At 42.9% G+C, this 26,856-nt stretch overlaps 1 protein-coding gene across 1 annotated transcript in view; it reads right to left on the reverse strand.

Annotated features, from left to right (window-relative positions):
* Positions 1–5,343: 5,343 nt before the first annotated feature.
* The window catches only part of polr1b (RNA polymerase I subunit B), a 43,565-nt gene continuing 22,052 nt past the window's right edge, over positions 5,344–26,856 (reverse strand). Inside the window, exons 8-15 of the mRNA XM_041188000.1 lie at positions 23,832–24,003; positions 22,691–22,972; positions 18,425–18,558; positions 17,049–17,219; positions 15,910–16,066; positions 14,064–14,260; positions 7,367–7,620; positions 5,344–6,689 (exon numbers count right to left, since the gene is read on the reverse strand). Of these exons, the coding sequence (XP_041043934.1) occupies positions 5,807–6,689; positions 7,367–7,620; positions 14,064–14,260; positions 15,910–16,066; positions 17,049–17,219; positions 18,425–18,558; positions 22,691–22,972; positions 23,832–24,003 (2,250 nt within the window). The 3' untranslated portion in view covers positions 5,344–5,806. The remainder of the gene's footprint in view (positions 6,690–7,366; positions 7,621–14,063; positions 14,261–15,909; positions 16,067–17,048; positions 17,220–18,424; positions 18,559–22,690; positions 22,973–23,831; positions 24,004–26,856) is intronic.

Genomic DNA, 26,856 nt, shown 5'->3' on the forward strand with positions numbered 1-26,856 from the left:
GTGATATGCTCCAAAAACACCTCGGTTTCTACTTGTAGCTGATCAAACCTAGATCTACTTCACCCCACACCTATCTTGACCCTTCTCTAAATTGTCTTTAAATTGTGAGGCTGCTTCTCTGGCATCTAGTACCAGATGAGCAAATATTTTCTACAGTTAAGATATTGGGAAGACTGAAGCCATTGCCTTAAGTCCCCATGACAAACTTTGCTCCCTCACGAATTCCCTCTCTCTAGCAACTGTCTGAGGCTGAACCAGACTATTCACAATCTTAGTGTCATATCTGATCCCAAGATGAACTTTCAACCAAACATCTCCACCATCACTAAGACCATCTCTGTAATATTACCTATCTTTGCCCCTGCCTCAGCTCAACCACTGCTGAAATCCTCACCCATTTGTCCATTCTAATACACTGCTGGTGAACCTCCCACCTTCTACAGTCCTTGAACCTAAGATAATCTCTGCTGCTCATGTTCTTACTCATGCCAAATGCTGTTCACCAATCACTCCTGAGTCGCTGACCCACACTGATTCCCATTTAGCTTGGGCTATCAGGTGGAAAAGTAATATTGGCACCACAAGAGTAAGGCAATGACTATCTCCAACAAGAGAGAATCTAACCATTGCACCATGACATTCAATGTCATTGCCATCGCTGAATCCCTAACTGTAAACATCCTGGGGGATGATACCATTGACCAGAAACTGAACTGGACTAGCCATATAAATACAGTGGCTACAAAAGCAGTTCAAGGGCTAGGAATCCAGCAGCAAGTAACTCACCTCCTGACTCCCCAAAGCCTGCCCACAATCTACAAGGCACAAGTCAGGAGTGTGATGGGATACTCTGTACTTGCCTGGATGAGTGCAGCTCCAACACTCAAGGACATTGATACCATCCAGAACAAAACAGCCCACTTGACTGGCATCCACAAACATTCACACTCTCCACCACCAAAGCACAGTGGCAGCAGTGTGTACCATCTACAAGATGCACTGCAGATACACACCAAACACCACACAGCACCTTCCAAACCCATGATCACTACCATCTAGAAAGACAAGGGCAGCAGATACATGGGAACACCACCAACTGCAAGTTCCCCTCCAAGCCACTCACCATCCTGACTTGGAAATATATCACCGTTCCTTCACTGTCACTGGGTCAAAATCCTGGAACTCCCTCCCTAACAGCACTGAGGATGTACCTACACCACATGGACTGTAGCGGTTCAAAAAGGCAGCTCACCACCACCTTCTCAAGGGCAATTAGGGATGGGCAATAAATGCTGGCCACGCCAGCTAAGCCCACATCCCTTGAATAAAAAAGATTTAAACAGTGCCTCAATTTTAAAGTTCCCATCTGGTTTTCAAATCGTTCCATGGCCTGGTCCCTCCCTAACTCTATAATCCCCTCCAGACCTACAACCCGCTGAGAAAACAACACTCCTCTCATTCTGGTCTCTTCAGCATCCCCAATTTTAATTGCTCTCCCATTGATGACTATGCCTTCAGCTGCCTAAACCTTAAGGTCTTGACTTCCCTCCCCAAACCTCTCTACCTCATTTTCCTCTTCTAAGCCACATCTTCAGTCCTTCCTCCTTAAATCTTTGACCAAGCTTTGGTCCCCTGTCCTAATAGCTCGTGGCTCAATGTTATATTTTGTTTTATAATGCCTCTGTGAAGTGCCTTGGTACTTTATATTACATCAAAGGTGCTATATAAATACAAGTTTTGAAAGCTTTGTTCTCAATTTTACAAAAAAACAAGTATGACTGATTTTTTTCCCCTCAATACTACTTAACTGGCACTAAGGTGGCAGAAAACAAGTTTTACAGCCAGCAGTTTAATTTTCATTACTGTAACAAAAATTAAAATTGGGGATGCTGAAGAGGCCAGAATGAGAGGAGTGTTGTTTTCTCAGTGGGTTGTAGGTCTGGAGGAGATTATAGAGTTAGAGAGGGACCAGGCCATGGAAGGATTTAAAAACCAGATGGGAATTTTAAAATTGAGGAACTGTTTAAATCTTTTTTATTCAAGGAATGTGGGCTTGGCTGGCTCAGCCAGCATTTATTGCCCATCCCTAATCGCCCTTGAGAAGGTGGTGGTGAGCTGCCTTTTTGAACGGCTGCAGTCCATGTGGTGTAGGTACACCCTCAGTGCTGTTAGGGAGGGAGACCTGTTAAAGATCTAGCCATGGTGTTTCTTTTAAAACATATAGCAAAATAAGATTGGTCTTTATTACAGAAATCTTAGGTATAACATTCTCAGTACATTAAATTTATAGCCAAGTTTAAATATTCACTACAGTGCTGCCCAAATGAATCATACTAGAACTTCACAGGATCAAGGGTGCCAGGATTTCTTTAAGGTTTCAGGCATGTTCACAGAATTAATGCACTACTTTCGAGTTGCATATTCACAAATTAAAATGGGTGTTCTGCAGTTATGTGCATCTCAAATAACCACAGGTTGACTGAAAGGTAAGAATGTGCCTAGGAACCGTAGTGCACGTAGCTGTTGATGAAATCAGTGCATAAATCAGATAATAAAGATAAATTGATGGCACAAAGCTTTTGGTCAGAGCAGAATTTTAAAATATGATGCCTGGTAACTGGAAGGCACCAGTAGCTGTCTGCATTATATATGAGCTGATTAAAATCAGAAATTGCACAATTTTTGACATGATCTTGTGCTGCAGTTTCTGATCCATAATTAATTGTGCACGTACAGCACCTGCATATTACAGGAAAGATTTCAAAATGCAGCCTGCTTCATTTTTTTGCAACCTGCAATTTGAGGAACTCATCTTTAAATTGTGTTCAAAATCATTATATAGAAAAAAGTAAAAATCTGCAAAAAGGAGTGTAAACTGGGCCATATCATAATGTATAGTTTTTTTCTTGAAGTGCACTGCATTTCAGTTAAGATATAGCCTGAGCTGACAGACTGAAGCATAATTCAACCCATTTATAATGCCAAATGTGCAATCTGGATTAGTTAATTACGCGTGAGGAAGGCAATGTGGTCCATCTTAATTCATCCATCCAGAGATCCTGATATCCATAAAGTTCTACCCACTCAGTAGCATTCAATTGTTTCTTTAAAAAATTGATTGTGGGAGGTTTGCCTTTACTGCTGTTTGGATTCTATTCTAAATATTGTTAATTATGTGAAAAATGTTCTGCAAGTAATTCTAATAGCCTTTTACTAGTTTGAATCTGTGCTCCATTGTTTACAGTTATAGTAGAGTCAGGGATTAACCACTGGACAGTCAAGGGGTGATCTGACAAGGGGTGGAATACTGTCCCCTGAGGCAAAGTTGGTGGGGACATTTAATTGGGCAGGCGTAAGTCCAGGACAGGAAGGCCCATGAATGGACCTTGCTCAACCCGCCGAAGGTCTGTAATTGGGCATTTACGGGCCTCATCCTTGCTGCTAGTATTAATCCAGCAGTGTGGGGGAGGACAGGGGGGGAAGAGAGGCGGCCTTGTCTTGCCACGCAGGGTGCATGACAAGTAAACTGTGGTATGTTTGCTTGCGGGCTCCCGGGGGGGGGTCCCTTGTTAAAAGGCACTCAAGTGCCTGACTGAGGGACCTGGCCTGGGAAGGGAGTACCCACAGAGAGCCACTCCCCTGCCCTTGCGGCTGCTCCGCCTTACCACCCTCTCTTGTGGCCTCATTCCCACCATCACTGGCAGCAGCCACCACCTCCCCAGTAGCACTGCTGAGTGGAGAAGAGCTGCCAGCCTCTGTTTGGCCAGCAGCTCTCGACAGGCAGGGCTTCCATTCCCCAGATCCTTGCTCCTGGGGGAAGAGCGCCAATGGCCTGAGTGGCACAAGGTGCCATGGGCTTTCTCAAAAAGAAGTGACACAGGTTCTCATTGGTTCTCCAGCCGAAGACTGAGACCGCCCCCCAATCACTTCCACAAAATTGCACCCTAGGAGTTCAAATTGCACCACGGCACTTTGAGAATTTGAATTTAATTTTTTTAAAATCTGGAAGTAAAAAGCTGGACATGAATTTGTCAGATTGTCATAAAAACACAAGTGGTTCATTAATATACTTGAAGTCAAACTGCTAAAGAGAATTGTAATGCCACTGAGAAGCACCCTGATTAGATAGATTGAAGCTGTTCAAAGAGGTGGCTCATCACCACTTTCTCAAGGCAAGTAGGGTAAGAAATAAATGCTGGCCTTTAGAATTTAAAGATTTTTTAAAAGCCCCACAATTAAATGCAAGATTCTGGGTTAACTTCCTCTATACTCTTAACAATCTTAAATACCTCCATAAGATCTCCTTTCACCTCTTCTTTCAAGACTCAAATGCCCACGTTTCTGCAGTCTTTCAAGATCCAGACTCCTAAAGCTAAAGAACGGCCTGGTGGCTCTTCTCTACACTGTCCCAAATGTTTCCCTTGTGTCATAGTGCTCAGAACTGAATGCTGTACTCAAGGTGTGGTGCCAAAGTGTATTATTTAAAATGATCAAGTTTTCTTGTGAGATTGTGATGGTTATCACTTTTATCAGGAATTTCCTCTAAGTTAGGTACTGCAGCATTTTGTAAATTTAAGAGCAGCAGCCACATCTCTGAAAGTTTCCTCATATAATTTTTGTTTATAATAACTCATCAGATCCTCGAAGCTGCTCAAATATCTGTATAGTGAAAGACTAACGTGCTAACATTTGATTCTTCAAACCCTCAGCTCAGGTTTGCGAACTGGGTGCAAGGTTACAACAAAAGATAAGCCCTTCTGGAATTTCTTATGCAATACTTGAAGACTTGCATTTGTATATTACCTTATCATAACTCCCAGAAACATCTAATAGCATTTCACGTAAGGCAAAGTGCAGTCATTTTTAGTATGCAGGGAAATCTAATAAATTTTACAAGTGATGAATGACTAATTAATCTGGCTTTTCTAGTGTTGGTTAAAGGAGAAATGTTAAGCCAGATGTTACAACTCCTGGTAAAACAGGCGTTTTTAATCCCTGCCTGAACCACTAGGACAGGTGGAAAGTATCCAATTTGACATTTCATATAAAGGACAGAGCAAACTCAGCAGTGAAGCATTCTCTGCATCATCAGTCGAAATCACCATTTCAAATTCAAAAGCTTTTGATTTCCCTTTCTCTGTCACAGGTGTGAGGTATCAAGCAAACAGAATCCAAACAGGGAGGCAATGAAGATCAGAACAATAAATTGGTGCACTGCACCCCGAAGGTCTCTTTCGAAGTAGCAGAGCTAGGGTTTGGGGGAAGGCTGCAGAACACCAACAAGTGGATGAGAAGCAGCCCTACTGGCAGGGAGAAAATGCTTGGAAATAAAAATAAAAGCGATTTTCTTGAAAAATAAATGTAATTCACTGTTGCGCTGTCTCCACAGCAGCACTCCTCAAGACTTTTACAACCCAGTCTTCAGACTGGGCACCGAGGCTGCAGTTTTCTTAGCACATGTAACAAAATTACAGAATCAGATTCTCTCACAATCAAAAAATATTGCTGTTGTGGTATACAATTCACTATAAAGCTTCTCTGACAATGCAATTTCCAATGCATTATCTTCAACCAGTCAAAAGCAACTTAATTCTCCAATAATTCCCACAAGATGTCAATGCATGTGCTGCCACCAACAGTCCACAGCAAGATATGAATACAAATCAGCTTGAAACAGTTTTCGCTGATCTTTCAGCATGGTACAGCTTTTACCATATGTTACCTTTCCCCACTCTCTGTACAAAATATACAAGCTGAGTGAATACATTTATTAAAAAGAAAAACCCACTGAAATGAATCCGCCATGTCATCTCACGTCGAGTCGAATGCTAATGTTCATCGCTGCTAATTCAGCTACGAAGTATCGGAAAACATAGGGCACAGAGACAATCTCAATGGTGTCTGACTGGTGACAGAGAGTACACTGGTGCTTCCTATGACGTGTGGCAGACCATGATGGTGGGGGCTTTTCCAGTACTGGCGACAGAAGGCTGCCGCACTTGATGCACACCTGAGCTACAGATCGGTCAGAGCAATTGAAGAGGCGGTCTTGAAGCAAGAAGGACGTTCCATGGGCCAGCAGGGCATCACGTTCCATCTCCCCAAATCGAATACCGCCCTGGACATTTCTCCCCCCCAGGGGCTGATTAGTCACCTTATCCCTTGCCCCAGTAGTTCTAACTTGGAACTTGTCAGATACCATGTGTCGCAGGCGCTGGTAGTAAACCAGACCAATGAAAATGTCCGCTTCCAGCTCCACCCCGCTGATGCCACTGTAGAGTCTTTCCGTGCCATAGTAGTTGTATCCAGCAGCCTGCAGCATCTTCCCGAAGTATTCCAGGGCAGAGTTTTCCTCAGAGAACGTGAACGGTGTGGCATCATGGCACAAGCCGTGCATGGCAGCAGATTTACCCGCCATGCTTTCAATCAGCATCCCAATGGTCATACGGGAAGGGAATCCATGGGGATTGAACAGAATGTCTGGCATCATTCCACTCTCTGTGAACGGCATGTCTTCTGCTGGCCACAATCGACTCAAGATGCCCTTTTGTCCATGTCGACTAGCAAACTTATCTCCAATAGTGGGGTTACGAGGGACACGCATAGTGATGCACACACGCTTAAACGGCGCTGTTCCATTATCATTGCTACAGACTTTGATGTTATCCACGACACAGCTCTCTTTGCTCCTGTGGGAAAATATGCAACATTAAAAAAAGTTAAATCTATTCACAATCTTTAAAGCTCAGTGCCTGGTTAAAAGGTACCCAGCCACAAGCAGGTTAATTTTATGTATGTTACCATTGGCTTCGCAATGGGCACCTCACCCACAGCCTAAACTCTAACCCAGAAATGAAGTGTAACCGAGTCAGAGTGGCCATGCTCTGCTGGAACTTCTGGAGATCGAAATGTAACATTGTTTGGAAAAAAAAAGTCTAGTTAAATTTCCTGATTGCATCCTTGGGCCCATTGTACAAGAAAGAGGGAAGGTATTTGCACTACTGTGGTGCATTATCATGTCACTGAAACATCTCAAAATCAAAACACAAAACAAATTACTTTTTGAAGTGCAGTCACTGTCACTATGTAGTCTGAATCCCACAAATGGCAACAGAATAAATTCCCAGTTAGTGCATTTAGTATACATTGACAGAAAAAACTGATCCATGTCTGTCAGCAAATGTGCAGAGGGCAAAAATACAAAAGACATCTAGTCATCAATGTAAATGTTACAGGAAACAAATTCCAGTTTCACTTCGGTGACAAAAGGCAACGCAAAGAAACTCAGAACAAATTTCCCATACTTTATTAGCGTAACAATGTACATGAGTATTTGCACCACAGATGATCTATTTTTTTTACTTACTTGTAGTACACCACAGAACTATCCCCAGTGTTGAGATTCACGTAACTGTAAAACGGATCACCGTACTCCAGTAGGGCCCCAATAAACGGCAGTCCATCATCATCCAGTTTCTGCACTGTTCGCTTATCGCCAGGTTTGACACCAAACACATAAAAACCATCGTTTTGCTTAATCTTTTGGTCGAGGTCTATCATTTCAGTCTTATAAACACTTCCATGAGCAAATCCTCGCTCCCAAGATGCCTTGTTGATAATCTTTTTCATGTATTAAAAAAAAACACACACAGTTAGAGTCAGTACCGCACACAGTTAGTTCAACGCAAAAATATTTTCATGGACCTGAACTTACGCAGAGTGGCAGTCAGCGTCAAGATTGCCACTCCCCTCCTAATTTCTTACCTGGAAATCTTCTCGATCCTGTCTCGCCCAGCCTTCCAACTAAGGATGGACAAGAATTATGCAGGGCAGGGCGCTCCTGAAGCCTTCAGCTGAGCACTGCTCAATCAGACGGAAGGAAATCACGCCCCTTTTTTTACAGCACCGGCTGCTGTAAATCAGGTGAGTTTAAAGGTCTAGCCACTATCAAACCAGGGATGATAGGTTTATCAGGTAAGTGGTTATAATTGGGGCGCAGTTGGGTGGGTGGGGGTAAGGGGTCAGGCATCCCGGGCAGGGGTGGAAGAATCAGGGGGAGCGAGAAAGGTGGTAGTTGGGGGGGTGGGGTGCATCTAGGGAAAAGATTGTCGGGTGGGGGAGGGGTAGGTCCCCTGGCAATTCGGGAGGAGTTCAAGGGGAGTCGATGTGGGTTTGTACAACAGTTACCCAGAAGTTAGAAGTGGTTTTAATTCTAATAACTTCTCCAGGGTAACTACTGATGTAACACAGTCGGAACCATTCGAAGTTTGCGATTTAAATTGCATTTTCGGATGGTTCCTGGTACAAGCCAAATGCCCGGAGGAAGTTTGCACTTCCCGGCCAATTGTCGCGCAATCCTTACCGGGAACTTGGGGTGGGGGTTCCCCAGCACATTTTTGGGGTACCCCCCAGTTACACGGCCCTGGAACTCGAAAATATGTTTATCCCAGAACCGTTCATAATTTAACCAACTATACCTTTTAATAGCGATGGTCAGAATTATCATACAGCTATTATTGTGCAATGTTTTTTTAATTTCCTGCTAATTGAGGTAACAATGTTTAGTTGGAACAATTTCCATTTCAAATATCCAATGCCAGTACCAAGCACACCGAAGTCAGATGCAGACTAAAACTCACTAAATGCTGCCCTATCAAAACAAACTTCACAGAACATCACAAACGGAACCGGTATGTCAACTTTCATTTCTTGCACCAACTATCCTCTCCAGTCACGCTGCTAATTTTGTCCCAGTTTTCATGTTGGGTCCTTACAGCTAGATTCAAACCCTGGTCCAGAGTCCACTGTCTAACTCACTAGTTGATGCTCCATTATAAAGAACAGTTCTGCAAAAATGAGATTTATAGGCAGCTGATGGACCTTTAACACAATTGTGATCTGTGTGTTTACATGTGTGCGCACCAGCAATTACACAAACTTTAATTTTAATGAGGTACTTGGTGACTCCTGCCTTGCTCAGTAGAACAGCTGCTCTTATCTAAATGGGAAATTTTACTTCCCAAATAAATCACGTGGAGAGGTTTGACAAAATGTACTGCATGAGACATATTATTAAAGCTCAGGTAATAAAGCAGGAGTCAGGCAGCAGAGTACTCACATAGGTTTGCCTTGACTTCTAAATGCAGAGAAATTGGTTAAATTGGAAGAGTTCCCTACAGTATCGGAACAGGCAAGTGTTTGAATTTAAAATAAGTTTCTCCACGTGAGACAACAGGACTATGTTGCATGGTACTTACAGCACAAAAACTGGTCTATGCCAGTGTTAAGGCACCGCACGAGGGGAGCTGGTGGTGTACTGGTATTGTCACTGGACTACTAGTCCAGAGATCCAGGGTTGCACTTCCCGGCCAAATGTCGCACAATCCTTACCTGGGAACTTCCAGGGTTGGGGGTTCCCCAGCACATCTTTGGGGTACTCCCCCCCAGTTACACAGCCCTGGGGCTCGAAAATATGTTTATCCCACAACTGTTCGTAACTTAACCAATTATACCTCTTAATAGCGATGGTCAGAATCCGCCTGATTTTGGGGACGCAGGTTCGAATCCCATCACAGCAGATGGTGGAATTTGAATTCAATGAAAAATATGGAATTCAAATGTCTAAAGATGACAATGAAATCATTGTCAATTGTGGTAAAAACCCACCCAGTTCACTAATGTCCTTTAGGGAAGGAAATTCGCCGGCCTTATCTGGTCTGACTCCAAACCCAAAGCAATGTGGTTGACTCTTAAATGCCCTAGCAAGCCACTCAGTTATCAAGAGCAATTAGGGGATGAGCAATAAATGCTGGCCTAGACAGCGACGCCCCCCCCATCCTGAACAGAGCAAATAAAAAAAATCTTGTTTCCCCATAACACTGTCAACATATGTTTATGATTCCCCAATGCATTCTGTCCCTGGTTTGCGTTATAGTTGCAGGATTTTACAGATCTCCTGCACTAAAAGTGAGAGGGGAGTTGAGATAAACTAGCACGGACAGGAGTCAGTAAGCAAGTGCTGACTCTGCCTTTCAATAGCAGAGGTGATCACTGGAGTGCTGCTTTGGGCTTCACTAGCATGCTTAAGTTGGACTTTGGTGAGTGAGGGGGTTCGGTGAAGAGGGAAAGAGGTGATCCTTTCATTTTCTACCTTTACTCAGAAAGAAGGCCTTGGTATGTAGGACCTGGTGAGTATTTCTACTATCTTTAATATTCTCTAAATTGGAGGAAGTAAAAGTAGAGGGAGCAACTGAAGGGTATGTCATGGCAAGGCAGCTCGGTCTTATGGAATGCTCCTCTTGTGCGATGTCCGAAGTCAGGGACACTTCCAGTGTCGAGGGTGACCACGTATGCAGCAAGTGTCTCCAGCTGCAGCTACTTGAAGTCCGCGTTTCAGAGCTGGAGCTGCGGCTGGAGTCACTGTGGAGCATCTGCAAGGACGAAATCTTCATTGATAGCGCGTACAGTGAGGTGAACACACCACAGGTAAAGAGTGTACAGGCAGAAAGGGAATGGGTGATCGCCAAACAGAGTAAAAGCACTAGGCGGGTAGTGCAGGTGTCCCCTGGGTCCATCTCCCTCTCTAACAGATTTTCCATTTTGGATACCGCTGGAAGAGATGGTTTCTCTAGGAAATGCAGCAAGAGCCAAGTCTGTGGCACTACGAGTAGCTCAGCTGTAAGGGGGGTGGGGGGGGAGAATAAAAGAGTAGGGCAGCAATAGTGATAGGGGATTCTATTGTAAGGGGAATAGACATTTTAGCAGCCGCAGACGTGATACTAGGATGCTACATTGCCTCCCTGGTGCCAGGGTCAAGGATGTCACTGAGTGGCTGCAGGACATTCTGAAGGGAGAGGGTGAACAACCAGAGGTCGTGGTCCATATCGGTACCAACGACATAGGTAAAAAGAGGGATAATATCCTGCAAGCAGAATATAGAGACCTAGGAAACAAAAAGCAGGACCTCAAAGGTAGAAATCTCAGGATTGCTCCCAGTGGGATAAAAGCAAAATACTGCAGATGCTGGAAATCTGAAATAAAAACAGAAATTGCTGGGAAAACTCAGCAGGTCTGACAGTATCTGCAGGGAGAGAAACAGAGTTAACGTTTCAAGTCTGTATGACCCTACTTCAAGCTAAAGAGAAGTAGAAATATGATGAAGTTTGTGCCGTTTAAGGGAGTGGAGGTTTTTTCCGGCTTTCTTTCCAGCTTCACCTGCTCCAACCCCTTAGGAAGGACAGGCAAAAAGGAAACGAAGGTGGGGAGGCATTGTTAGTTAAGGATGAAATCAGTGGAGCAGAAAGAAAGGATATTGGCTTAGAAAATCTAAACATTAGTTAGAGTTGTCTATAGGTCTCCAAACAGTAGTGAAAAGGTAGGGGGCAGCATCAAACAGTAAATTAGAGATGCATGTAACAAGGGTACTACAGTAATCATGGGCAACTTTGATCTACATATAGTCTGAGCAAACCAAATAGCAATAATATTGTGGCAGATGAATTCCTGGAGTGTGGATCTTTTAAAAAATGGATTTTTTAGACCAGGACACCGAGGAACCAACTAGGGAACAGGATATCCTAGATTTGGTATTGGGCAATAGGAAGGGATTAATTAATAACCTTGTTCTGTGGGGTCCTTTAGGGAACGGTGACCATAACATGATACAATTCTTCATTAGAATGGAAAATTAAGTAGTCCAATCCAAAACTAAGGTCCTAAATCTGATCAAAGGAAACTACAAAGGTATGTGGTGTGAGTTGGCTAAGATAGATTGGGGAACTTCATTAAAAGGTATGACAGTGGATAGATAATGGCTAATATTTAAAGAACAGTTCCATTGCAACAGTTATTCATTCCTTTCTGGCTCAAAAACACAACTGGAAAAGCAGGCCAACCATGGCTAACAAAAGAAATTAAGGATAGTATTAGATCCAAAGAGGAGTCATATAAAGTTGCTAGAAAAGTAGCAAGCTTGAGGATTGGAAGCTGTTTAGAATTCAATAAAAGAGGACCAAGAGATTGATTAAGAGGGGAAAAATAGAGTGCAAACTTGCAAGGAACATAAAAGCGGACTGTAAAAACTTCTATAAGTATATAAAAAGATTAGTGAAGACAAATGTAGGTCCCTCACTGTCCGAAATGGGACAATTTATAATAGAGAACGAGGAAATGGAGGAGCAATTAGGTAACGACTTTAGTTCTGTCTTCACAGGAAGACACAAATAACTTCCCAGAAATACTAGGGAACCAAGGGTCTAGTGAGAAGGAGGAATTGAAGGAAATTGGTATTACTAAAAAATAGTGCTGGAGAAATTAATGGGACTGAAAGCCAATAAATCCCCAGGGCCTGATAATCTACATCCCAGGGTACTAAAGGAAGTAGATACGGAAATAGTGATGTGTTGGTTGTCAGCTTCCAAAATTCGGTAGATTCTGGATTGGAGGGTGACAAATGTTATCCCACTATTCAAAAAGGAGGGAGGGACAAAACAGAGGATTACAGACCGGCTAACCTAACATCAGTAGTAGGGAAAATGCGAGAATCTATTATAAAGGATGTGATAACAGCACACTTAGAAAACATCAACAGGATTAGACAAAGTCAACATGGATGTATGAAAGGGAAATCATGTTTGACAAACTACGGGAGTTTTTGAAGATGTAACTAGCAGAATAGATCAGGGAGAACCAGTTGATATGGTATATTTGGATTTTCAGAAAACTTTTGATAAAAGCCCCACATAAGAAGTTAGTATGTAAAATTAAAGCACTTGGGATTGGGGGTAATATATTGGCATGGATTGAGAATTGATTAGCAGACAGGAAACAGAGAGTAGGAATAAATGTGTCTTTTTCGGAGTGGCAGGTGGTGACTAGTGGGGTACCGCATGGATCAGTGCTTGGGCCCCAGTTATCTACAATATATATCAATGACTTGGATGAGGGAAATAAATGTAATATTTCTAAGTTTCATGACAACACAAAATTTGGTGGGAATGTGAGAGGTGAGGAGGATATTAAGAGGTTTCAAGGCGATTTAGACAAGTTGAATGAGCAGGCAAATATATGGCAGATGCAGTATAACGTGGATAAACGTGAAGTTATCCACTTCCATAGGAAAAACAAAATGGCAGAATATTATTTAAATGGTGATAGATTGGGAAATGTTGATGTACAAAGGGACCTCAGTGTCCTTGTACACCAATCACTGAAAGCAAACATTCAGGTGCAGCAAGCAGTTAAGAAGGTAAGTGGTATGTTGGCCTCCATTGCAAGAGGACTTGTGTACAGGAGCAAGGATGTCTTATTGCAGCTGTGCAGGGCCTTGGTGAGACCGCACCTGGATACTGTGTGCAGTTTTGGTCTCCTTACCCAAGAAAGGATATGCTTGCCAGAGAGAGAATGCAGAGAAGGTTCACCAGACTTAGTCCTGGGATTGCAGGATTGTCATATGAGGAGAGATTGGGCTGACTAGGTCTGTATTCACTTGAGTTTAGAAGAATGAGAGGGGATCTCATTGAAATGTATAAAATTCTGACAGGGCTGGACTGGACAGACAGGATGCAGGGATGATGTTTCCTCTGGCTGGAGACTAGAACAAGGGGTCACAGTATCAGGATATGGGGTAGGCCGTTTAGGACTGAGATGAGGAGAAACGTCTTCACTCAGAGGGTGGTGATCTTGTGGAATTCTCTACCACAGAAGGCTGCGGAGGCCAAGTCACTGAATATATTTAAGGAGGAAGTCAATAGATTTCTAGACTCTAAAGGTGCCAAGGGGTATGGGGATAGAGTGGGAGTATCGTGTTGAGATAGAGGATCAGCCATGATCATATTGAATGGCAGAGCAGGCTTGAAGGGCCGAATAATCTACTCCTGCTCCTATTTCCTATATTGCTAATCCAGATGGGACTTTCAATTACCACAAGAAAATTATAGAGATGTGTGTCCTTTATTGGCAGGTAAAGAATGTCACACGTTTCAAACATTAATCGCCCCACTTGTTCTGAGTATAGGAGTGTGTGCTCAGCAGGTTTAAGATTAATCCAAAAAACAAATACATACCATAGCATCTTCCATGTCATATCCAGTGTATGAGATGACGGCTACAATAGCATTTGTTCCTATGGGATAGTTATCCATATTGAAGTAGTCATACATGTGTGGTCGCACAAGGGGACTCTGAGGAGTTTGAAGGCGATACAGCTTGTTATCAGATCTGTCTGGGTAAGTGTGTAATGGAAAACCCATTGTTTGCTTGCCTAAAAGGAGGCAGAAGGGGAAGTAAATCATCTACTGGGCTATCAACATATCTATATCAACTATCATATATCATCAACACTTAAATGAATAAAAACAAAAAATACTGGAAAAACTCAGCAGGTCCGACAGCATCTGCGAAGAGAGAAACAGAGTTAACGTTTTGAGTCTGTATGACTCTTCTGAAGGAGAGTCATAAGGACTCAAAACGTTAACTCTGTTTCTCTCTTCACAGATACTGTCTGACCTGCTGAGTTTTTCCAGCATTTTCTGTTTTTATTTCAGATTTACAGCATCTGCAGTATTTTGCTTTTATCTTAAAATGAATAAGCTAAGCATTTGCTATACACATTTTTTAGTTGCATTGTTTATTTTCTGAACAGAAATTAGCAATACTTTGCAGACTTATAAATATTGCCATAAACTGACATAAAAAAATAACTTAGCAAGAAAATATCACTAGAGTAGAAAGTATGAAATAGGTTCATAATTACATTCTAGTACTTAGTATAGACTGAAAGGCATGATTTAAAAAGTATTGCTCCATAATTAATTTAATATCCTTCCCCATCTCACCACTTTAACAATTTTTTTCCCTCCTCGCCTCCTGAAGACCTTGGGCTTCTAAAGCATTTAAGTACCACATAAACTGGTTACCTTCTGGTTCCTTGTTAAAGGGACTTTCTTGATGTGCAAGCTTTATATAGTGAGTGTTGGAAAGGTATTCAACTACGAGAGAAGGACTTCAAAGCTGGGAGCAATCTTGCCATCACTCAAAATGCAGACATGCTCATTTCCAGCACAGACCACTGGATAATGATCAGGAATGGGAATTCTGGTCAAATGCCTCTCCTTAACCTAGGTTCACCTATCCAAACTGCATCACTGCTAAGTGCCACCCCAGCCATTTCCGCACTGACCGTGTTCAAACCCACAACCTTACAGGTCTGTGCGACTGGCTACTTTTGCCAACTATGCGATGCAGCTCAGTTTGTGTGTCAAGTAGGTTTTCAACACAAAAGTTTATAGCTTTTAAAAAAAATTAGCATTACGTTGATCGGACTACACCTCTATTAAAGTCAATTACTTTTTTAAAAAATGTTTTTGTGATTTGTACTTCTGTCAACACTGTTATGAAACCAGCCTCTAAGTAAAAGAGGACACACATGGCAGACTAATTTTCCCTTCCTGCATGGAGGCATCTGACACCTCTTTTGTCCTTCCAACAGCAAAACCAAGATTGCGAGTACTGGCAGCAAGTTCCCTATGTGTTAAGTACACACTTGTTTGAGTGGATCACATGCCTTTGCCATTGTTACATACTGAGTCAATGCAACCTCATCCTCCAGAATTAAAAGGAAAGAAAATGTGTCACAATCTCATTCCATTTTTCTTTTGTCCTCATCATCTAAATCCGTGGATCATGACACCGGAGCTAGGCACTCCTCCAGCACCATGTCCAATAAACCAACCAATTCCTCCACTGCTATTTCTTTCTAATCCAATATCCCCTTCGCAAAGGGTTGTATCCTCTTCACTTAAGTAAAATGGTGGATGCCAAGTCATTCTTTACAGGTGCAGCTGTTCATGCAACTTCAATCTCTAAACTACTATTGATTTCTAGCATAGCTTAGCTTCCATTTTTACTTACCCATCTGACATTGGTACATGTTCCTAGGACTTTGATTATGATCAGAGTATGGGATGAAATTAGCCACCACACTCAGCATGCTATGGGGAAAGAGTTCCTGATGGCTGGTTACTCCAGGCAAGATATCCGTCTCGGTGATAGCAACATTCATGTACAGCTGCAGTGACAACAGAATGTATTATAAACACCAGCACTTTTTTTCAGCACTATAGTCAAATTGTGTTCACTAGTATTAAAAGAGAGAGAACATTAGTTTGGCTTGGAACTATTTACCTCAATGATTTTCAAGTACTTTAGCCTGTTTTCTTTAAATATAAGAATAGTTTCCTCTTTAATTCACTTATCTCCTTTGCAGACGGTTGTACCACCTTCACATAAACAGAGCAGTGAATAGGCTGGACACAAGATAAGTGAATATTCAGGAAGGATCTACATGCCTTCCCACTGGTAAGTAAAGAGATGTCTGACAAGTATCCCAACTCATTACGGGGGAGACTTAAGGGGAGACAGTGGAATAATGGTAATGTGACTGGGCTTCCAATCCAGATGCCCAGGCTGATGACCTGGTGATATGGCTTCAAATCCCACCGTGGCAGCAGGTGGAATTTAAATTCAATGACTAAGATCTGGAATTGAAAGCTAGGCTCAGTAATGGTGGCCATGAAACTATCATCAATTGCCATAAACACCCATCTGGTTCACTCTCCTTTGAGGAAGGAAATCTGCCATCCTTACCTAGTCTGTCCTACATGTGACTCCAGGCCACAGCAATGTGGTTGACTCGTAAGTGCCCTTTGAAATGGCCTAGCAAGCCACTCAGTTCAAATGCAATTAAGGGAGGGCAACAAATGCTGGTCTTGCCAGCGATGTCCACATCCCATGAAAGAGTAAATTTAAAAAAATCTCCTTCCCACTATTAATTTCAACACAGTCAAAAATGTTATTATTTGCATTACAATATATTTAGGGAACAATTAGATGCTGGGATGGGAAAAAATGTAGGATTAGCATGGAGATCAATTAGGCCAAAGGCCACCCAAATTTACCAAAATCCAAATTCTTTTTATCAGCTTATGAGCAATGAATTAGGCTTTTCCAAAGCTCATAAGTGAAAAGTGTCACTATTGGGAGATTATTACCTGTTCAAGTGTCCCAATAAGCTCCTCTTTTCCCAAGGCCAGGTTTCTGACAGGCCGCATCATTCGACTCAAGGTGGTGAAGATGTACAATCCTGGGTAAATGCTAGGCTTACCCAGCATCGGTATAAGAGCAATTTCAGTCCATGGAGGAACTTTTTTCAACTGGAGCACCTAACACCAAAACAAACCACAGGTAATACTATTAATAATTTCTCCCTGTCATCCATTCATTTTAATCCTCTGCATCAAATATAAATTTATCGCTCAGTTATTGAGTTTTTCCTTCGAGCAGCAAGGACCACACAGATTAGACAAGGTCTAGGGCTGTGCTGAATTAGTCAAGCTCAGCAGAAGTAGGGGCTTTGCAATTGGTGTCAACCCTTTAAGCTGAGAGGAGAGGGGAAGTCAAGGACAGTACTTGATCATGATCACCAACTAGGACAACAGGCACCCTGTGTTCCCCCCACCCTCCCACCCCCCACCACTGTCATTTCTGGGTGAATAGCTTGCTGTCCTTTACTATCCAAGTTCATACATGAAGGAGGCTGCATTCAACAAGGGCATCCTACTTGTATGGAACTATGCCCCTGCAAGGATTACTAATATCAGAAGAAGGAAATGTGTCTGAAGAGGGGAGTGGGAAAGCACATCTGTTGTACTTAATTACTCAGAATAAACTCAGAATAATACTCTGCTCACCAATTACAGCTCCCAAATTTCCCACACCAATCCAATCCGACTTTTGATGGAAAACAGAGAAAACCCAAGTAACGCAAAGTCTCACTTTGTCTACCACCTGCAGAAGGTGGTTCTCCACAAGGGTGATGGAAAGGACAAATGAAGATAGATGCTCCCTCCCTTTTCCCATTGTCTAAAGCAATGGCATTCAACCTTTCCTGGTGCCTGGCACCCTTGCAATGTTCAACAAAATCCTGAAAACACCAAGGGAAACCCAACCTCCAATATACAACACCAGCTCGTGCAGCAGAAAAGGGTGCCGTGATTGCCAGAAACACTTTTTATTACAATATAAAGCAACAAGAATAACGTACAGATGAGGCAACATGTCCTCATAGCACATCGTGTACCCAGTTCAGGGAAGACATTTCTCGTGACTTATGGCTCCCTGGCACCCTATAAACCCCCTAAACTCCACTGATTTGATTACGTCTAGAGATCAGCTTCAGAATGGGTCTAGCAGCTGCGGAGAAAGGTGAAAGCGAGTGGAGGTCCCACAGTATGTGTTGGAATGGGGCTGACTGGGCGCGGATAATCAGTTGCAGCAGGAAAAATTGTTAATTTATTTCAATTTTTTGGTAACCCCAAATTATAAATGTGAAAAAATAGGAAAATAATGAAGTAAAATGGATGCATACTTTAAAGTTGCGTAATGTATCAGCAATACTCGGTCCCATGTCTTTTTCTACCCAGCCAATGACAGCACCATCTAGGAGAACAGGGTAGCATTCAGAATATGGCTTGCTGGGTGTACCATCCACTGGTGTAACACCTGCAGAACATGAACATAAACAGTTCACAGCTGGGCTGACACTGATTAAAAAAAACAGTAAAACACACAGCTCTACAGTAGCAGCATCAATATCAAGAGACAACAACACCTCTGACTATTGTTTGGATTCCTCCGGCACGGAACTGAAAATCAACCCTGTGTATATTTTAAAAACTTAATCCTTGTCACCATTTCTTATTTTTAAGCTGGACTTTTCTGCTAAGCAAAGACAATGAAGATGGTTTACCCTCTGACTGGAAATTAACCCCCAGCAGTCTCCAGAACAAAAGAATTTTCTTCTCAGTTTTGGGGATGTCACACCTTGTTATGCTTAAGGAGCTTTTAACAGACCACCTGGGGCTGTGCAGACCAATTTCAAAAGGAGCTCCCGGGATGCTGTTTGCATGTGATAAGCCAACCTTACCTTGCTGGCGGAGTCCATGGGTCTGTTGAGACAATGGCTTCCCAAATACCAGAATTTCAACACGAATGGTACCCTTTCAACCCATAATGGCCAAGACAATGGCCTGTAACTTCCCTGCTCCCCAGCGTTGGATTGGTGGGGGGGGACCCAAAGCTGACTGGGGAATCCCTCTGGCAAGTTCCCAGGTAAGGGTGTGCATGGCAATTTCCCAGAAATGCACACTTCCTCTGGACAATTGCGCTGCGCTGGGAACCATCCGAAAATGCGGTTTAAATCACAAACTTCAGATGGTTCAGCCAGGGTTATACCAATAGTTACCCAGAAAAAGTTAGAAGAATTGAAACCTCTTCTAACTTCTGAGTAACTATATTGTAAAGACTCAGATGGACCCCAGGGGACTCCCCCAACACCCCTGACCACATCCCCACCACAGGACTCCCCCATTCTCCCCCCACCCCACCAGACTCCTCCCATCTCCACCCCCAACCTCAGATCCTCCCCAACAACCACCACCCAGACCTCAGACACCCCCTGACCTTGGACCCCCCCCCCCCCCCCCCACCACACACAACCAACCACCGTCCAGACTTCCGACCACCCCCCCACAACCCACCCCAGACCTCTGGCCACCTCCCCCCACCCCGGGCTACCGAACACCCCGTCCCCACGAGCTACCCGCCCAAACTCCAGCCCACCACCGCGCCCCCCCCCCCACCCCCAGATCAGGTAAGTGGGTATTTATTTCTTCTAATTTCTGCAGGCCAGCACTTTCCGACACTAGTCGGAGTTACAGCCGATTACCAATGCTGAAAACAAAGCCAAATTCCAGACGCTGGATAAACCTCCTTTGCTGAAGTCACAGTGGGGAAGGAAAGTCACAGACTCTGGCCTTTTGGGCAGTTTAATATTACCTTCCTGAGCTGTGGAGGCAGCCTGCTGCTTAACATCCGACTGGCAGGCCACACAGAATCATGCTCTGTCCAGGTTGGACCACCAGCCCATCTAACTTGACTCTACTGGAAGATTTTGTGTCATTGCCTACAGAACCGACTCAATCTCTGCATTCCCACTTCTTCTTGCAACATCAACATCACCTGAGAAAGCAAATCTTACAACATCGGCCTTCCGCCAGCTGACCACTGAATGCCTACGTGAAAAATCTCCTCACTGAGACAGCGGAACCCGTGTGAACCAACATTCAAGCTTTGCCGTGGTCCCTGCACTGTGAACCTCCTTTCTTCTATCCCTCTTTGTCACGGGTTTTTTGAACGTGCAAAATAAACTAACTTTCCGAGTTAATCCTAACTCAAGCTTGCTGTGGGGTTATTAGTAAAACTGGATCGCACAAAAACCAAGGGGTTTTAAAAAATACACCACCGCCCTTCTTTAAAACGAACTAATTTAAAACACCTTCTGTTTATGGATAGGTGGTAAGAGGAAAACAGTGCTGTTTGAACTGACCCCCTCCTGTCTGTAACACTGTTCTAAATATTGCCACTCCTTTGATCACAGCTTATGTGGGACAAACATTCCAACACACCACAGCATAATCATTTTTCTTCTCCTTTACGTGTGAAGACAGTAGCAACTTGGTGGTAGGATGGCTCTTGGCCACTGCCAGTTCTGAACTGAGGATATTAAGGAAGTATTCAGCGATGGGCCCGGACTTTCGAGTGATATCAGGCAGGCCTTGGATAGGATTGGGGGGGGGGGGGGGATGCTGAGAGGGATTACTGTTGGGCGGGGATGGGGGAAACCTGTTTGGCACCAGGGACCCAGAAAGGAGGCACCCCGCCCCCTTCACTGGCCACCAACCCACTTGTACAAATCTGCCACATTGCCGACTGGGCGCAAGTTTCTCCTGCGGGTGTTGATTGTCCACCTAAGAGCCTTAGCTAGGCCATGGGCCCACTCAACACCTCCACCGTTGCTCGTGAAATTGCAGCAGGGCCCTGGGGGATGTCACCCGCCCTATTTTTGAGTTCACCCGCCTGCTTTCCTGCCTGGGCGTGGCTCATAAAATCCAGCGCCATGGCTGTATTTACAAGGGCAAGAAGATTGTAGTTACAAAGCCAAGAAGCCTATATGTCCTTTTTAAAACAGCCTTCGCAACTTATTTTTCGCCTTCCAAGTCCATCTGCCCCCAGATCTCTATGTTCTTGCAGCCCATTTAAAAGTGCACCATTTAGTTCACTTTTTGCCTCCCTTCATTCTTCTTACTGAATGAATCACTTCACCATTTGGCGCATTAAATGTCATCTGCCACATGGTTGCCCATTTCAGCCGTCTATGCCCTCCTGAAGTCTCCAGAGTGTTTATCACGTTTTCGAGTTTGATGTCATCTAAAAGCGATGAAATTATGCTATCCATACTCAAATCCAGGTTATTAATATACATCAAAAAGACCAGTGCTCCTCATACTGACCCCCTGGGGAACCACTCTATGGACCTGGACTCCTGCAGAGTGGCAATCAGAGTCCTATTGCCACTCTGCTCCTAGTTACTTAGCTGGAAATCCAGCTGCTCCTTTCTCACCCGACCTTCTGACTCAGGCCGAGCGAGAACAGTGTAGTGCAGCAGGTGCCCGAGGCCTTGAGAGTCAAAGGAAAGGAAGTCACCCCCCCGCCCCCCAACACTTTTTTTTACGACAATAGCTGCAGTAAAGCAGGTGAGTTTAAAGATCCGGCCATTTTCAGAAGCCTGGGAGAAGGTAGGTTTGTATGAAAAGTGGGTAGGATTGAAAGCGGGGGGGGGTCCAGGAGATCAGTAGGTGGAGTAGGGTGGGAGGTCAGTTGGTGATGGAGGGGGTGGGGATCAAGTGGTCAGTTGGGGGTGGGGATCGGGTAATTAGTGGGAGGCTCAGGATGGGGGGGTTCGGGTGGTCAGGAGGGGGTAGGGTCAGGTGGTCTGTGGGGGGTACAGGTGGTCAGGACAGGGAGTCCCATGAGGGTGGGGGGAGTCTGTGAGGGTGGTGGTTTGGTGGGGGGGGGGGGGGGGGTCAGTATTATAACTACCCAGGAGTTAGAAATGGTTAATTCTTCTACCTTTTCCTGGGTAAATACTCTGATAAGACAGTCAGAACCACCTGAAGTTTGCGATTGAGATCAGATGGTTCTGATTGCAGGACAATTGCACAATGGAAGTTTGAACTTCCCAGGCAATCCTTATCTGGGGACTTTTATGAGGTGGTGGCGGGGGCTGCGGGGGCTGCGGGGGGGGGGGGGGTTCCTAACACATCTTTGGGCTACCAACTCAGTCATGATGCCCAGAAGCTCGAAAGTTACTGGCCTATATTTCCCTCCAGTCCAAAAAACAATTACTACTCTCTGCTTTCTGTCTCTTGGCCAATTTTATATACAAATTGCCAATGTCCCTGTAATCCCCTGAACAGCCCACTGAACGCACTCATATGATGAGCACAGCAATGATCACAGTACAGATATCAGACACTCTTACATTCAGCACTCTGCGTACATTTCAATGTACAGCACTGGCTGTATCAGGAGCCTATACAGTATTTGTAAAGAAATTATACATTAAAAAAAAAACTTCAAATCTTCCTCATCGTTTGAACAGTTGCCCATAATGGACAAAACACCCATGCATAACCCAGTTTGTTTTAAGCAGCTTACTCTGCAATCATTATCTATTATAAACAACCCAACAGCCTATCTAAATAATTTTATGTACAACTCCCTCATCACTTACCCATTGCACAGAGCAGGGCTGGCAGAGAGACTGTACTTGATGTCTGGGTCACAATCTCACAAATGGCAGTTAAGTGATTCATTAGCCCACAGGGCTCTCCATCGGGTGTGTGCACAGGGCACAGGAAGCCCCAGGATTCTGGCAGTAACTTGCGTACAGAGGTGGTTCTCATCTTAGCAAAAGCAGCCCCTCTGTGCACGCATCGGAAATGGGAGAGATAACGGATAAAATTCAGCTTGTCCGCCACAATGCACAAACCCGCATCCTGTAACATTCCCAGACCTGGGGCAAGAGTAGAGAAATAAATTTGAAATTAAAATGCATGATTACCCAGCATCATGAGAAATACAGCATGTCTTTTCAGATTTGTGTCTGCATTTCAACAAGAGACTTAGTCAGGTGTATTTTGCATGTGTATTTTACATAGTTTTACATAATTTTTGTACCTCATTTTTGTGAAGTTTCAGTAGAGAATTATCAAGTTTATATTTGCTGTTTGAAGCAAGCATTTTTTTTACATTTTTGCAGCTCAGGTTCTGAAATGTATTTATTTTGAAATTAAGGCAAAGCTGAATCTTCAGGCACTTTTCTTCCTTCCCTTAGTTCTACCTATATCTCACAATCTCCATAGCTAAGAAATGACACTGCAGAGTGCATCAGATGGATGAAATCAGCCAACAGTCCTGTCTGCTAGAAGATAATCACCAAAGATACTCTGCACAGTCAACTTTCTGAATTTTGGACAATACCTGTGATACTCTGTCCATCAGTAGGTGGACAAAGTCGGCCAAATGCTTCGTGGTTTAAGCATCTTTCGGCCAATTTTGTTTTTTTTAAACAGGCAAACAGGATTGGTAACCCTTTGTCCACTGATGGAAAAATTTACATTCCAGTTGCAGGAAATAGTGATCATTACTTCAGTATTGCTTCAAGTACATCGACACAAACTTTACAAATGTGTACAAATCTACAGCAAGCTGAATATTTTGTTTAGTTGGCTCATCTAGTCTACAAATCTACATTATATTTTAAATTTACATTTGCTGGCAGAAGACAAATAAAAATCAGATTTTCTAAAGTCACTTTATTAAAACTGTCTCTTTGCGAGCTGCTCTAAGCACATTATCAGCATAGTGCTCACCTGATTTTGAGCGCAGGTTTCCTGTGGCCAAAAGATACTCAAATGGTCGTGATAGATCTGGCACCAAATTAAACACTTTCATTAGGTTTTCAGAATTAATCTGGATAGTTCCTTTCTGGCTCTTTTTATCCAGTGCTAATTTTATGGATTGCAACCAAAACTCCATTTTCTCCTGTCAACAAGAATCAAGGGAAAATAATTCAGTTTTTTTTTACAATATTTATACTAACATGAATTTGAGTGATCAGTTAGAATTTCCCCACACTGATTACATTAAGTGTGAGTTTGGTTCAGTTCGTAGCACTGAATGTTGACGTATCAAACCCCATTCCAGCACTTGAGTAATTAAACTAGACCCATGCTTCACTGGACTGTGGGACAGGCAATCATTCAGTGGACATGAAACCTGTGAGCCTGCTCAGACACATGCACTTGCTGAAAGGCAGGGAAAATTTCCTGGTGTCCTGGCCAAAATTGTTCCTGCAGCTAACAGAAGCAAAACAGTTTAACTGGCCATTTATCTCATCTGCTGTTTGTGGGATCTTGACATGTGTAAACTGGCTGTAATGTGGCTTTAATTTTGTAGTAAAAACACTCCCTTCCTTCTTGCGCACAAAGAGAACGTTGAAATTGTCCACACGTTTATAAATGCTGTTTTAAAGGAGATCCAACTTTTGCCCCAAAGGTTCAGTATTGCTTTATATGTAATTTATTTTATTTCTCTCTTCACCATGTTCACCCCACATGTTGTGTGTGTGTGTGTGTGTGTGTGTGTGTGTGTGTGTGTATATGTATGTGTATGTGTGTGGAACTGGGGGATTTTAAGACAGATAGTTACACTTCCAGATTACAAATTGTGTGTTAACCAGCTCTTGTAAAATGAAACTTATTTTTAAAACAAGTTACAAGAAATCAAATCATTCTGAGTTGATCGAAAGAAGCCTGGTTAAAGTTTCTTTTATTCTGAGTCTAACATTAGCGAATGTAAATCATTCGCCATTCTGGTGAGTGAATTAAATTTTTTCATTAATGGTGATTCCTATGGAGTAGTGGAGCTACATAAACTGCACACTCCTGCCATCCCAGTCGTTACAATATCTTCTCCCGAAGGCACTGATCTTGTGCTGCATTGCAGTCCCACAACTTCCTGTCATGCTCTGGTACCTGATCCGATTGGCCTTTATTATTGCGTGAACCTGGAATTCAAGTGTTGGCAAGATATTTGACAGGCACAAGATTGCTGGATAACAATCAGGAATTGTAAGCCCCGGCTGATAAGTCCCTTTCAAATCCAGGGCAGCCTAGACAACTGCACCTGTAGCCAAAAGCAAAATTCTGCGCTTGCTGGAAATTTACTTTATTTCCCTAACAGAATTAGAATTCCACTTCAAAATCACTTAATTCTGATGACTTCTAACATAATTTATATAGCTTGTATATTCCTGGGGAAAACACTCCATCCAAAAGTGCATTTAATCAGTTCGCTGAGTACAAGCAACCTGTTAAATACTGCAGTAATTCTCCTTTACTCAATCTCTAGTTAATCTCTACCAAAAACCTGAAATGGGTTATCACAATGGATTAAACACAAAAACTAAGATATATCTTTTATATAAATCATGATTAAATGTATATTTAATATATATTATGGCATCTGAATAAGATGTTCCCATTACAAAACTGTCTCTGAGCCACACCTGTAGCTGCTCATTTTGACAACTAGATGGAGCTTTCAAAGCTTCAGAAACTGCAGGTCCCCATACTCACACAGCCAATTAAACTTACATATTTGGAGGGAAATACACTTTGTTCTGAATTTTCATAGGCTACACCACTGGAGGCCCATGACAAATAAATTCTAATTCACCCGGGTATGTTAGCACAGATGTTAATATATATCGCTAGACCAGCAATCTAGAGGCCTGGCCTAATGATCCTGAGACATGAATTCAAACAATGGTAGATGGGGAATTTAAAATCAACAAATTAAGATCTGGAATAAAAATCTAGTATCAGCAATGGCAACTGTGATACTACAAGATTGCCGTAAATCCTATCTGATTCACTAATTTCCTTTAGGGGAAGAAATCAGCTCTCCTTACCTGGTCTTGTCTTTAAGTGACTCCCTTAAATACCCTCTGAAAAGGACTAGTAAGCCATTCAACTGTATTCAAGAAAGTGGCTCATCACCAGCTGCTCAAGAGCAATTACGAATGGACAATAAATGCTGGTCTTGCCAGTGACACCTTTATCCCATGAACAATATTTTTAAAATCAGTGGGTTAAATACTGTTTTACCTCTTAAAAAACTTTCATTTATATAGCACTTTTCACGAGTTCACAACACCCCAAAGTGCATGAAGTGTAGTGTTTGAAGTGTAGCCCTTGTTTAAATGGAGCTAATTTGCACAAAGAAAATTCCACAAATGCACTGTGATTGTGAGCAGATAATCTGTTTTTAATGATGTTGATCGAAGGTTAATTATTGCTGAGGACACCTGGAATAACACCCCTGCTCTTCTTCAAAATAGTGCCATAGGATCTTTTACATCAACTTGAGAAAGCAGACAATGGGGTGCAGTTTAAAAATAAGTCCACGATAAAAGTCTCCCCTGCCTGAGTTTGTTATGATTTTGAATAATTTCAGTCCAGTTCTGAGCAAGCCCATAGCTTGGCTGTCTGGTGCGATACAAAATGTCAGGGTGAAGAACAGCAATCTGAGGTGATGAATTAAAATGATGCACATCACCAAGTACAATATTAAAACATACTGGTTTAAGTGCATTTTCCCCATGCTGTAGAAAGAAAGCAGTCTAATGAGAAACTGCTTCAGGTTAAGAGTTAGCACATTCAGTTGCCTGAAGCCTACTTCGTAAAGTAACCAGAAAATTAAGGAAATATCAGTCTCTGTATAAGTCAGATATCGATGCACTTGAAAAACTAACATCGCAACTCCCTTGTACAGAACTTGTGCTGACTAATATGTTATGGAAAAGGTTTTAACTCCTAATTTAATTCCATTCCT

The sequence above is a fragment of the Carcharodon carcharias genome, chromosome 5 (genome assembly GCF_017639515.1).
Source record: "Carcharodon carcharias isolate sCarCar2 chromosome 5, sCarCar2.pri, whole genome shotgun sequence".
NCBI classification, from domain to species: domain Eukaryota; kingdom Metazoa; phylum Chordata; class Chondrichthyes; order Lamniformes; family Lamnidae; genus Carcharodon; species Carcharodon carcharias.